Source organism: Asterias amurensis, chromosome 11, assembly GCF_032118995.1.
Source record: "Asterias amurensis chromosome 11, ASM3211899v1".
NCBI classification, from domain to species: Eukaryota; Metazoa; Echinodermata; class Asteroidea; order Forcipulatida; family Asteriidae; genus Asterias; species Asterias amurensis.
The window spans coordinates 7831952-7846622 of NC_092658.1; the positions used below are offsets into that span (position 1 = coordinate 7831952).

The 14671-nt window shown below is 39.4% G+C and overlaps 1 protein-coding gene across 2 annotated transcripts in view; it reads right to left on the reverse strand.

Moving 5' to 3' along the window:
- Positions 1 to 14671, reverse strand: part of LOC139944587 (dynein beta chain, ciliary) — a 59591-nt gene that overhangs the window by 39258 nt on the left and 5662 nt on the right. The window contains exons 9-23 of one of the 2 annotated variants that reach the window (XM_071941638.1): positions 13733 to 14001; positions 12229 to 12243; positions 8598 to 8666; positions 7869 to 7995; positions 6936 to 7436; positions 6603 to 6785; positions 5926 to 6072; positions 5224 to 5478; positions 4382 to 4551; positions 3516 to 3738; positions 2722 to 2838; positions 2412 to 2498; positions 1761 to 1924; positions 1343 to 1580; positions 718 to 963 (exon numbers count right to left, since the gene is read on the reverse strand). In XM_071941638.1, the coding sequence (XP_071797739.1) occupies positions 718 to 963; positions 1343 to 1580; positions 1761 to 1924; positions 2412 to 2498; positions 2722 to 2838; positions 3516 to 3738; positions 4382 to 4551; positions 5224 to 5478; positions 5926 to 6072; positions 6603 to 6785; positions 6936 to 7436; positions 7869 to 7995; positions 8598 to 8666; positions 12229 to 12243; positions 13733 to 14001 (2811 nt within the window). The remainder of the gene's footprint in view (positions 1 to 717; positions 964 to 1342; positions 1581 to 1760; positions 1925 to 2411; positions 2499 to 2721; positions 2839 to 3515; positions 3739 to 4381; positions 4552 to 5223; positions 5479 to 5925; positions 6073 to 6602; positions 6786 to 6935; positions 7437 to 7868; positions 7996 to 8597; positions 8667 to 12228; positions 12244 to 13732; positions 14002 to 14671) is intronic. The other variant, XM_071941639.1, reaches the window with a different exon arrangement.

Genomic DNA, 14671 nt, shown 5'->3' on the forward strand with positions numbered 1-14671 from the left:
GAGGGAGTACAGAAGAAACAAGGTGCTAACAAAAAGTGGTATATGGAAAGTGGTGTCAGAAGCTTTTTATGGTGTGAAAAATAAGAAGTAACTAAAAAAAATTAACTTGAGGGACAACCATGTATTGAATCCCTTTTGGGCCAATGTTGGATCTTAAAAAAAGGCAGTGTGGTCTTGCCGTTTTGAATAGTATACGTCTCTGCTTGCCTTCAGGAGTATACTCATGTACATGTATTTATTTTATTTCCCCAGAAGACTAGCATAGTATGCTTTTCAAAATGTCAAGACCATTGGCTCTTTTCAGAGCCAACACTCCAAAAAAATGATTAAATACATGTTAATTTTTTTCTTACTTACTTCCAGTATCTACAAAATTAAACAGTGTCTGTATATTTAGGCTCTCTTCTACAAGCCTTCTGGCTTTTGACAGCCTCAAACTCTTTTTTTGGATGAACATAGATAAAATCTCCCCCCCTTCTTCTGTGCTTATTATTTTGCACAGTTATATTTTGAGATAAATGAAAATTGGCTTAAATTAATTTTAAAAAATCAATTGAAAAATGTATAGTAAATCTGATGGGCAAGTCATGTAATCAAATCTCTCTGAAAAGAGTTGTGTGAATACTCTAAAATTTAGGTGGGCGGTAGGGGAAACTTTCTTTAAAGAGCTACAAGACATCCAATTTCAAAGACCCATGTTAAGCCGATCAACTTTACCTGGTTATCCTCAAGCGTCTCAATCAGCTCCTCGCTGGAGCGCAGCAACGGTATCCCCGTCCGTGGGTGTTTGTCGTACTCAAACTCCATGGTAGACCAGGTGGTATCCAACTCCTTCAAGACCTTCTCCATGCTCATCTCCTTCACGGCTTTGTCCACGATGTTGCGTACCTCGTCCTCAAAGTTGTGCAGGTTGAGGGCCAGGAGGTCGGCTAGGGTGGTCTCCTCGTCCATGATGAACTTCACCTGTATCAAAATAAATGTTTGGAATTTTAAGATTTACTGTCTTGTTTGCAATATTATAAAGGGAATTTTTTGTTTGATTTGGGGGTTTTTTGTATGGGAAGGATTCGAAACTTTGTGTGTTGGAAGTCTAATTAGATCACCATGTGTAAATCTCTTTTAAGAAGTGTTGTTTCTAAGAAGAACCAGTGGTTGACAACTCAATGATTCAATAATTTTATTCATCCTGTTATTGGCGCTTGCTCTGTTTGGATGCTTCATAAAATGATTGTCTCCAAGAGAATGCTGGACTCTGTTTACTCAATACTGCTTTAAGTATTGCATACAAAAATTATAAATCGCAAATTCAAGATGTGAATCAAAACAAAAACTGCCACATTACCTTTGTGGCCTGCATAAGTTGTTGCCAATGCCGATCCCTGATAGCCGGATTCTGCAGCTCACTCACAGCCCGGAGTGACGTCAGCATGTTCTTAACGGTCGACTCCAGCCCGCCGTAGGCGTCCCACGCTCTCATCTCTTTGTCCAGTGAGCGGATGTCCTTGGCAAACTTCTTACAGTCGATCTCCATCTGCTCTACGTTGATCTGTTGCCAGAGGGTTGTCTTCCAGTCATTGATACTGCAGGGGTTGAGAAAACATGAAATATATGACGCTTATAGCAATGATGTGAGAAAATGGATTGCCATGCTCATTTGAATGTTTCAATCACTGACGAAAGGGTAGCTTTTATGTCCAGTAGTCATTACTGTTAATGCCAAAACTTCAAAAATACAAAATATTTCTCTTTTAGTGTTTTACCTTGAGCGGACAATGACGATCATGTCCCACAGGATTTTCAGTAGCCTGACCTCCTTGCGGCAGGCCTTGAGCTGTTTGTAGTCAGTGACGTTCACCTCAAACAGACTCGCTGATTCTTGAAGCTGCGCCATGAGGGTCTCCATCTCAAAGATTGTCATGTGACACTACAATGAAATAAAACAACAACAAACGATTTGTAAATTCCATCAACATAAAAAAGGCAGGGTTTGATGGTATACTTCTATATTGTCTGTAAAGGATCAATTGCCAAGAGATACTCTTGCTTGATATCAAATCAAAAATCTTGTCTGAACACAAGTGTCTAGCTCTGGCAACATCCTCAAATTAACTTGACCCATACTTCAGAAGCGAAATTGTAACATTAGTTAAGGAGAAAATGGTGCTACTTTTTCAGTTTTTATGTCCCAAAATTTGAATCTGATAAGCCGAACTGTCAGAAAAGTTTCTCAGATTGCATATTCCAAGTCGGATTATTCTTCCAACGTGGACATAACCGCTCTGAATTTTCAGCGATATCTCAAAAAAAGCTACCATCTTTTTAATTGAGATTTTTACAAGATTTTGTTTTATTGTATACATATCTACATTTTTAAGTATTATAACAATCAATTTTTTTTTATGTTAACTTACTTCATCGAGAGCTCTGTACGGATCATTGAAGTCAAAGATGAACGGTGCCTCCTTGCGGAATCTCTCTCTGAACTCATGCTGCTTGACCTGAGAAACAAAGACAAAAAGGTTCCTTCAGTTTCAGAAAACCGACATGCTAAAAATAGCTTAAAAAGGGAATTATGCAGAGGACCGTTTCAATGGTCTGCGCATGATTAACAGCAACTTTTTTTATATTTTATTATAGAATGTGATCTGGTTTCCAAAATGTAATCAATGTGAAATGGTTTTAAACATTGGTTATAGAATATGATCTGGTTCCCAGACTTACGTCAAACGAGGTGCACTTCCTACGGATGATGGAGACCTCATTGGCCTGTAAGGGCGCAACCTGCTGCTTGACAGTGATGGCAATCTTCTTGGTGTTATTCCACTGTTCTGGAAGCTCCTAAATTGGTATCAAATGACACAATAACACTGTGGTTAAACCTTTGAGAAAAAGCACCCAAGCAGCTTCAGGTTTACTTTAAATCAATCAAACACAGGCCAAAAAGCATCACCCAAAACAATTTTATTTTTTGTTATTGGTTGAAAGAATCAGGGGTGAGAGCCATTACTTACAAAAAAGTCTGAAACTTGAACACAAATTCAACGGCACGTTGAAATAATGGCATTTTCACCTCTTGGTAACCCCTGGGGTTATAGATTCCGCGGAGTTTTTGGAAACAGTGTCCAAAGCACTAGAGAAGTAGACCAATGAGCAGGATTTCTTTATTTGTGGACAAAAATATTGCCTGATTTTCTTCACCAGGCCGACATAAAAAGTCTGAATTCAGCCAAAAGTCTGAACAATCTCATCCCTGAAGAATTATCAGTGTGGTTGAGCAGCACTTGGTCTTCAAATAGATTTTGACAAAAACTACCATGCAGTGGCTGAGCAATCTTGTGCATGATACTCAACCACAATTGCTTGTGGGATGTTTACTCGATCAAGAATTCCATAAAGTTATACATTGTTGCAACTGGTGCCTCACTCATTTGTTTCCATAGCAACGAAATTTGCTAAGCAGTTATTTATGCTTTAAAGCGCTTTATGAAGTTGGCTCCTGGTCAAGGAAGTCTAACCTGTAGCTGTGTGTGGACCTCCTCAGGCATCTCCTGGTCATAGATCTTCAAGAGCTCGATGGTCTGCTTCAGAGGCTCAAACATCTCATCGGTGGCCGACTGCCTGTCCTTAACGGCCATCAGATGACCCATACAATCCACTAGACCATGGTAGTCACCCTCTTCTACCGGCGTGGTCAGGCCGGAATTGGCTGACTTGATGAATTCTTGCAGCTCGCTCAAGCTGGGGGTTGAAAAGGAATAAAACGCGAAGTTGGAACCTTTTAGTCTTTATTATATTGCAAGGCAGTTTATTAACACCGCATTAGAAATAAAATCATCACAATCTATGCGTAAACATTAGTTTCTAACTGGTCATTTAAGCAAGGCAACAAGATGAGGACAAATTCACAGGGCGGCTGAAAACAGTAAGCAAAGTTTTCTGCTCATTTAAGTAGAACTGTTTCTTTGTAACATGAAGATCAAATTAAAAACATACAAGCAAGAACTTATTCATAAACATAAGCCTTCAAGAAATCTCTGCTCCCAATTACAGTCTCTTCTTGTCTGTTCATCGGCATCGACAAAGTCATATGGCCAACGTGCCTTCTCTGTCTTCTCCCACTCTTTGGAACAAACTCCCTCGAAACATCACTGACGCACAAACTCCAAATCAATTTAAACACTTTCTCAAAACTCACTTGTTAAACACCGACTAAATTTGTTTCCTTTTTCTCAATTGACTTTGTTCAGAGCATTGGGACTTTTATAACACCAGTTTATTATTTTTATTATTCAAAACAAATACATTTTTTTTAAATTGAGATGGGGGCATTAATGCCACGGACAAGGCGGATTGAGGTTGACAAATGGATAATCAGACTAACCTGTTGGTGACATGATCAATGAGATGCTGCTTGAACATGAAGCTCCATTTCTTGATGATGTTGAGCAGGGCTTGCTTGAAGGGTCTGCCGTCAACTCGGAACCATGTATCGAAGATATGGATCGCATCGATCTCATCTACCTCGCTGTAAATCTTCTCGTAGGAGTCAACCTGACAGACAAGATCGTACGAGGATAACGTTTTAAAGAAATGGTTCTCAATTATCAATAGTACTGGTTAACTAAAAGAAACCAACGTTGAAACCAACGGTTCTTTTCAGAACCACCCTAACTCATTTAGAGATAGCCATTACATGGTGTTATCGCAAAAATTTCCATATTATAAGAAGCTCCTTGCAGACAGAGGTTAATTTGAGTACAGAGCAAATGAAAACTGTGATGCAACAACGCAATTAAAAGTAAATATACACTCGACTAAAAAATAGCACTCCAAATTTGTTGAATATAATTGAAACGAAAAATACAAGGCCACCGGGTGACGGATTGTGAGTTTACTAGCCTCGACGCTAAAATCACTGACAGTCCAGAGTTGCTCGAAGCCCTGCAATCCCCTGGTTTTCAACAGACGTTATCAAAAATCCCCTACAATGGTTGATTGGGACAGCACATAGAGCTATATAAAAGAACTAGGGGGCGCACCGACCATATTCTATATCTATAACACCGACGTGTACTTCGCATATATTGCGCGTACAACGTTCATCTAACACAATGGCACGCGTGTCTCCTTGCGGTCCCGATGCATTTGTGCATGCAGCATCGCTAGTGCACCCTCTAGTTCTTATATATATGAACTCCAGTGTTCAGTTACAAACAAACAAACCTGTTCCTTAAACTGGTCCAACGTCGGGGGACACTCTGGTACCCCATCCTCAGCGTGTGCCTCGATCTCCTCGGTGGTCAAGACGTGGTTGTACAGAAGGAACTGCCTCATGAACTCCTTACGATCGTCCACCCACAGATAGGCGTAGTTATCAAAGGAGTTACGGTACTCCTGGGCCTTGTTCATGATGGTGTTGACTCGGTCCATCAGCTCCTGCCTCATGTCGGAGAGGTCAAGCATCTCCTCCAAGTCAGTCTGAAAAACAAAAGATAACAATAAAATATTAATAACAAAACTTTTTAATGCGCACATATCTACCCTAAGAGTGCTCAAGGCACCTATATGAATGGATACTAAAAACTTACAAATACATACATGGCAAATGACAATGACAATGAAAATGCAATTACAATGAGCGGGCAAAGGCCTGAGACATCAAATGTGTTTTAAGCTGAGATTTTAAGAAGTACTGTACTTAGGATTTGAGGCATTGCATGGTGAGGTATCAGGTAGAGTTTGTTCTTAGAGAACTGTCTTGCTTTATTCTACAACCGCGGAGCAGATGTTCGGGGGTTCGGGAAACTTCTCAGTTCTGAAAAGAACTGTCCTGCTTTTTTAACTATTAGCCGGACGGATGGTATAGAAAATAGGCGTGATGATCAAGCCATAGCCGCAAATTCAGCTAAGGCATATAAAACTCACCTGGTAGTGCTCAGATCCATTGTGCTCGGCCAGTCTTTTGACGAGGGACGCCATTTTGTAGATATCACTGATTAGCATCTCGACTAGGTCATAGAACCCATCGGCGATACCGTAGTCCAACGATGGCATGAAGACCATGTCTGGGACCTGCGTACAGGGTTTCAATTTAATTCCATTAAATTCAAATACTTATTTGTTTCCGTACTTCCATGAAAAATATCGACAAGTACATGTAACTATGGAGTATAGCAAAAATAACATTAAGTAGCAGTTTTGACAAGCAGAATCAGAGGATGTTTGATATGTGGAGGTCACAGAAAATGGCTACAGAAATTCTCGCACACCCGATAAAATTTAGGTTTTTATGAAACAAGTCAATTCCTCTTTTTTTAATACCCTCCTCTTCGTTCACTCCCTGCTTTCTTTGTGTACTTTCATCTCCATCATTTATTTCCAGTTGACTGCTTTTGTTACACCAGTATGCCTGTTAATGTTTACTGTGTTGTTAGACCACAATCTATTTATTTGCATTGGTTGGTAAGAAGTTTGCAACAGCATATACTATTTTTCATACTCCAAAGAGATCATAAAAATGAGCAACACAAAAGAAAATCGACTATCATTTCATTTGAGCAGGTCATAATTATGTCATGATTCAAAAATCAAACGGCACACACCTGGAGTTCCAGTTTAGCCTCAAAGAGTGGCGACATACACTTGGTGTCTGTATTTTCCAGCATGTAGGTCATGCTACAGTTGATACAGGCAAAGAAGCCATCAACCAGCATGTCGTCAACGTAGTCGATGTACGCCTTCCATGTGTCGGTGGCTGGGTCTGCCTTGAACAGCTCGCAGTTTTCCTTTAAAATAAAAAGATGAAGAATTATTAAGACAGCTGAAGGAGGTCCTACTTAGTTGCCCACAGCAAAAATTAGTAAAGAAATATAATCTGCTTTGAGCAGCCCTATGTAACTGGGCCCGGCACAACATCCTGACGCTCTACAACTTACCTTAACTAAACTGTGTATCTTCTCGCCAGTAGAGGTGATCTCCCCGTACCTCTTGTTCAACCTCTCCTCTCTGTCGTCCAGCGCCAGAAGGGCGATATCTTTCAGCTCTTTCCTCTCGTACAGCGGCGTCTTGGACCAGTCCTCCATGATCTTCTTGATCTGGTCGACGTTATCCTTGGTCTTCTGCACCCTCTTCTCCAGGTCTCGCACCTGGTCCCGCGTCTCCTGGATGTACTCCCAGACCCCGTCGCCTTCCCAGCTCAGGTCCTTCTCGGCCTTCTGGAGCTGCTGGTCGATTCCTGCCAGTTGACTCTCGACCAAGGGGAACTCCACCTCCAGAACTGTCTCGCGTACTTTGTTGTACCAGGCAACGGTCAGGTCTAGGTTGGCGGTGAACTTCCTCAGGGTTTCGTGCTTGGCGTAGATGCCTGCTGCACTCTCTGGGATGCCCTCTTCCCCTCGAATCAGAAGGTATTTTACCTCACGGAGGACGGCAACAAGCTGTCAAGAAAAAGCAGATTTTAGTTTTATACGAATCAACAAAATCAAACTCGACAAAACAGACAAAAACATCTGACCAATTGCAAAAAAACAATTTCTCAAAACCAAAAACCGAGGCGCTTAAGCGAGAAATATTGAATATTAATCATTTTGGTTTTACCCATATACACTGAATAAAATATTGCTAAAATTTTTCTGCTGAGCGATAAGGAGCAGGATACCAGTTGTAAATCGTACATACAACTTTGTGTTTTAGGCGAGTTGAAACCTTTTTTTTTTTTCAGAACCACCCCAACTCAGTTAGGGATTATTATTACATGGTATTACCATAAACCTTACTACAAACCATATTCTGGTAAGCAAAATAATGTTTTTGCTGAGCCTCATTTTTATGTACTCAGGCAGCTCTATGAAACTGGGCGTTGCTCTTACCTTAGGATCAAAGTTGACACTGATGAGGTCTGTGTCTTTGTTTCGTGTCACAAGAGGCTGGTTAAGGTTGACTTTACAGATTTCATCTACTCCTGCTGTCCATTCTTTATATACCATGTCATTGTACCTGTCATTTATTAAATTAAATTCATTAAGAACACTTAGCTTTTAGTAGGATAGGAATTGAACATGGGGAGGGGGTTATTACTGGACCAATGCTTAAAGCAAACTAGAAACTCATGGCTAGTGGTCATTGGTTACTTCCAAGCCCAGCTGTTATTTAGCACTGACTGCTTAAATACAGTCAACCCTCAATATGAAAACCGCTTATATAAAGACATTCCGCTTTAAAGCAATCACACAACATTGGTAAACAGTATTGTCCAAAGGCCCACACTTGTGTATCACATCTTATATATAAAATAACAAACCTGTAAAAATTTAGGCTCAATCGGTAATCGGAGTCGGGAGAAAATAACAGGAAAACCCGCCCTTGCTTTCACTAGTTTCGCCGTGTCATGACATGTAAACCCTGTAAGTTAATTGTAAATCTGCGAACTTTTAATTTTTGTTCTGTTCAGAAAGTGTCCAATGGCTTTAAGAGTACATTCTGAAATCCCAAATCTCATTTGTTACTTTTGTAATTCCTTTGGTTTGCTTTGGTCTTAAATAATAACCTGGCAATGAATGGAAACATTCCCCAGTAACTTCCATCGGAAAGAAACTTACTTGCTCAGCAGATCCATCATTTCTTCGTACTTAGTAAACACCGTATTGGCCTCTTCAGATTGGATGATCCTAAGACAAAGGTAAATAAAAAATAATCAATTTTGGTGCACTACCCTTGTATCATTCTTAATTCTATCTAGCAAAGTGAACTTTTGAGGTCATAAAAACATTACAGCATCACAAAAATATTACATCCACCAGTATTGCCCCTGGCTAATGAACTGAGCGGGATATGCTACAAACTTTACGCATTCTGTAAACTCACACAATATACGCCTCCATCTACACATACAAATTTTCAGGTCTTGAAACAAAAATGCTAAAAATAAGGCTTGTACATGACATAAAATGTGCAGGTCTAGATTTTTCTTTATGATGAATCTTCACAGAGAGGTGGTGATATTGACCAAAAATATGAGCCAGTTGGTCAAAAAATCTAGCGGGGTGGGCTCATGATGTTTGAACGAGCAGGGGAAACACTGACATCTGCAATATTAGACATAAACTTACAAACATCACTATCTTCGATTGTTTACAAAAAACTTCTCTTTGTGAGCTGAAAGGTGGGGTCATAGATTGGTTTTTGTAATCGTAATGCTGATTCATAGGCAAAATTATAAAGAAAGATATAAGAAAAGATCATAAAAGTCACTATGTGAAAGTTTCAGTTGAATAGTATCAAAACTGCCTGAGAGAACAGCGACGAAAATTTCACCATATTTTCCAACTATCTTTGAATCCATCCACATTTATCGAGGTGACAGCTGGTACCAACTGCATCTTTGGCTGTACAGCATTTGCAAACGGACACCAACCCTCGGCAATCTGAGAATCAATTCATGCATGAATCATTTCTCAGATTCAAAAGTTTTGAAGTGAAAATAATCTGACTTCTAAGGGAATCCTTTCTAAAAAATAGTTGAAACTATCAACAGCTTCTCACCAAGTGAGTTTTTACGTTCATTAATTTTTGCACTTTACCAATCTATGACCCTACGTTTAAGTGAATGCACATTTAATTTGGTAAATTTCTGTAGGCCTTTCATAAAAAACATCAACTAAAATGGCCTCTTTATAACAAAGACCATTCAAAATGAAGAAAGAAAATACACAGGTTTGAAAAGATAACAAACAACCCTGTTAACTAGAAAACAATTAGTGAATTTTTTTTATCCATCTCATTTAAAAGACAGGACAATAAAGTAATCATAGAAAAGTGCTTCCAAAGAATGACCTTTTGGGCTCTGTAAACATACTGCAAAAATTAGTACCAACAATATATCAATAACACAAAAATGAACCGTTGTTATATAAAAACCAAAGAACCAGAACACTGTGAAATCATTTCACCTCACATGCATTGCCAATAAGAGGATTAAGAAGTGTGCAGTTATTTTATCTCTATAATTTTAGGTGCATACATTATTACAGTTCATCATTACTGTTTAGTCCACAAAGGTCTTTCATTTGAAAACATACATTGAGATGAATGTCGATCATAAATTCAAACCCAACCACTGTCTGAAGGTATTTTCCCAGCATTGAAACCATGGGCAGAGCACCAAATGTGTGCCTCTTGTCATTAACCCCTGGTAGGGACGTACTGAAAAACAGTGCTGATTGGCTCCCAAAAGTGACTACTTAGCGTGCATGCTTGTTAACAACTTTTTAGCGCTTGTAGGATGCATAGTATGGTCCCATGTGTTGTGTAACGCATGTAAAAGGACCCAGTGCACTTATCGAAAAGAGTAGGGGTTCGCCCCGGTGGTCCTGGTTGTGGCTGCTGTATGGGCCGTAGCACCTTGTAAACCCTTATAAGGTGCTAACTAATTGGGTCTCAAAATTTATCACTGCAATAACCTATCTTTCTGAAAGTTTGTACATACTCAGCGTCTTGAGTACCTTGTTTGGTAGATACGTGCGCTATATAAGACTTCGATATTATTATTATTATTATTAGTACAAGTGTGTGAAAATCGAAGTATTATGATGGAATTCCATTTTTAAAGTATTTTGATGCAATTCCATTTTTAAAATGAATCATGTTTTCTACACAGCCACCCTAAGCTACACACAGTTAGACAACACAAGATCAAAGTTTAATGAGAGGGGATCAGTTGCTCTTTGACTTGAGGCCTCTTTTGCAGGTAAAATACATGAGCGGGCCAAATATAAAAAAATGACGCGGCGAGATAGTTGCATGTAACAGTTGACTCAAGAGACAAAACCAATCAACAAAACAAAACAAAAACACTTATAAAAACTTAAAATCATGAGCTTTCCATAGTTATGTTTAAAGACATCTGTAAAGAAATCCACAGGTCCAACACCCAGCACAAAGTATGTCATTGAGCATACAACCCCAATAGCCTTCCTTGACCAACAGGTAGTTTCCCCCAAACCCTCTTGAAGAAAGAAAACAAAATCTTTAGAAAAGACTTAAACACATTGCTTCATTATTAAAGACAGTGGACACTATTGGTAATTGTCAAAGACTAGCCTTCACAGTTGGTGTATCTCAACATATGCATAAAATAACTAACCTGTGAAAATTTGAGCTCAATCGGTTTAGATGGTTGATTTCAAGACCTCAAGTTCTAAATCTGAGGTCTCAAAATCAAATTCATGGAAAATTACTTCTTTCTCGAAAACTATGGCACCTCAGAGGGAGCCGTTTCTCACAATGTTTTATACTAACAACCTCTCCCCATTACTCGTCACCAAGAAAGGTTTTATGCTAATAATTATTTTGAGTAATTACCAATAGTATCCACTGCCTTTAAAATGTAAACACAAAATGATGAACAAGAAATAACCCAACACAACCAGCAAAATACTTCCAAGTGTTTCTGAATGACCATGGTATTCTCCCCTTAACCCACTGCACTAAAAACAAAGAAAGGTAAACAAGAAAGTGCCAATTTAGTTTAAGTTACTCATACAAAGCAAAAATAGAAAAGTCTGAGCATGTGCATAAACAGTAATACACCTTTAAAGGAGAGCTTCACCTGGATAAAACCGTGCAAAAAGCAAGGAAATACATGCAAAACTGTGCAAAAAAGAATTCAAACAAATAACAACCAAATGACTGCAAACAAAAACCCAAAAGCAAAGACAGCAAGCAAGCAAGGAATAATAAACGCTTCAAAAGGGGATAAACTTGGGAGTCTGATGGTAGGGTCCTGATGAATGAACCATTTGTGCCTCAATCATGTACCTAAAAATTCTGAATCTGAAATTTTTTGATAACTTCTTGCTCAAGTCTGCAGCCCAAATGTGCGATAATGGCATTTTCACTACATAAGCCATTTGAGTAGTCTGATTTTCTTGCATTGATGGTTTCACTGAATAAAATAGCTAGCTGTTTTGTTTAATTTGCATGTTGCACAGTTGCAATCATATTTCTAAAATAATTTTTCCCTGTGGCAAAATCCTGCCACTCAACAACACAATTGTGCCATTTTCAACTTGCAACTTTTACAGGTGAGAAATTAAAATTCATGGTTGAGCACCGAAATGGAAAATGCTTGGACCCCAACATAAAAAAATACCACAAAACAAATCCAAAAAGAACAAAATTAAATCCAAGGAGTGCTTGGTTAATGGCGGATGTCCGTCCGTCTTTCGTTACCTCTTGACTCCAGTTCTGCTCAGCTCAAAGAAGATGAGAGGGGACCGCAAGATATCAATCAAAGAAGCGACATGCAAAATGGTTGGATGCAATGTGAGAATCAGAAAATCAGAAAAACATAGTATGGGGGATGGTACTCAAATAGTTTAAGAACATGCAGTTCACGTCGGATTGCACATCAGAGGGTCTGTACACCGTTGGTTAGTGACACCAAGGTTTAGTTGGCTTGTATTATCAATTGAATAATTAAAAATTTGTATTTAATGGTTACATTTTAAGCAAAATTAGATATTGGGTGTGTGATGTACTTCATTTAAAAAGCCCAACAGGAAAAGCTTCTTCCCCATTCTAGCAGGTTTTTCTTGATAACATTCAGTAAACTTGTGTGAAACTATTGGCAACTTTCAAAACTACCAATATTTGTACCTTGCAATCAGGGAGATTGCAAATTTCCACAATCAGGGAGTTTCCCAAATGTGTTCATCAGAACATGGACAGATTTGTTTTATTTGTTACTGAACTTTCTGCAGTATAAAGGAGATTTGAACTCTATAATATTATTTTGGGGATATTGGAAAACTGTTTCTCAAAATTATCATTCGTGCTGATCATGCTGATAGGGGAAAGAGCAAACTTGAGTTGGGGAAGGGTACAGTACAAGCATTTAGGCATAGACTATTGATATTCAAATGAAACAAGCCTCTCACTATCTTAATGAAGGGGACAATTATGTGATATGCCAAAGGTGTACAGTTCCTTTCACAGTATTCATTCCAAGTGCAAAGGCATGCAGTTGATGATCAGTGCAGTATGAATGGCAAGACTGTAGTAGAAGAAGATATCACAGATATTAAGACTTCGGCTACTGGCATTGTAGAAGTGTAGTTTGAATGGAGTAATCTAGCCAGAGCCAGAGCCAATGCCTGTGAGCCAGAGATGATCTGAGAGTAGCTTCAATGAAACAAAGTGCAATCTATACACCTATGATGTATCTAGGTTCAAAGTCTACATCTTGCCATCTGGCAATGGTAAATTAAGAGTAACTGTCAGAAGTCTTTGAAACCAAATAAAGTGGTTTCACTATCATGGGCCAATTTCAGAGAGCTGCTCGACGGTAGGTAAAATTTCTGCTTAGTCTAGCAGATAAATGCTTAAGTGAAAGCATATTTCACAGGTTAGCTCAAGGTTTTGGTGTACAGCTGGCGAGTCCACTATCATTCGTTCGCCAACAGTAAGTGCCGGAAGTTTAGCATGGCTTTTCCTATGCTTACTGTTAGCAGCGCTTATGAAATGAAATTTCACAGCAAGAACAAAATCAGCCGTTTTGCTGCTCTATGAAATTGGGCCAAGGTCAGAGTGAAAAGTACTTGTTTTCTTTTACTGTGAAAGCTGACTACAATGACTTGAATTATATGTGAAAGTTGACTTGATAAAAAACAAATCTCCATATGATAATTATTCAAATGTTCAAAAGAGATTATTGGGGGTGAATAAAGTTACTTACGGGTGTTCAATGTGCTTAAAACTAGCCATGGGGCTGCTTAGTCTCGAGCGGAGCTCCATGGACCATTTGAGTGCCCCGGCCGCCTCGGGCATGTTTTTGTTGAGTGGGGCCCGACCGTCCTTCTGGCCGATTTGGCCCATCTGTATGTCGTAGATTTCCTTGGCCCTGTCCAGGTCGAAGTTGAACATGGACAGGAGGACGGGGTACTTTGGCTCAAAGTCATCCTTGATAACTGGACGGTCCAGCATCGGCCCATAGCAGTCCAGCATCTGTGGAAGTACACACATACAAACATTAATAGGGCACCACTACATCATAAACACAGCGCATTAGATCGGATAGAACAACTGTTTGTTTAACACTTCCTGAGTTGACAAAACAAGTCAGATTCTCTGATTGAGATAACAAAGTAAAGAAGGGTCCGCAGTCAAAAAAGGAGTAAGCATCCAAAGGGTCCAGCACCCTTGCTCTTAATTCTCTGCTTGTTTCACCCAATGAAGTTTGAGATCTAGGAATCTTCAACAGTAGTTTCTTTGATGATCTCAGATTGTGCCGAGGATGGTATGAACACACTATTTCTTATATTGATCCGTTGCCACACATCACACGCGGCGACTGTGCCACGCTTACCATTTTGGTGGGCATTTTGGTGGGCATTTTGGTGGGCATTAGGTTAACGTGCAAACGCTGCGTCGCCCAAAATGCACACTTCACTGAACAACGCAGTGACATTGGCCACCAAATGGCGCATCCAAGATTATTCTGATGATGACGTCAGGTGAATTGGGTCAATACACTGGGGCTTGATCACGAAGTGCTTTCCAAGTCGACAAGATTAGTTTGTTATAAGCTTATTTGACATGGGAGAGAAGTAAGGCATTGTCCGAAATAAGGCCGTGTCCAACTAAGGCTACGGCTAGATCGCGTACGTCTGCCTAC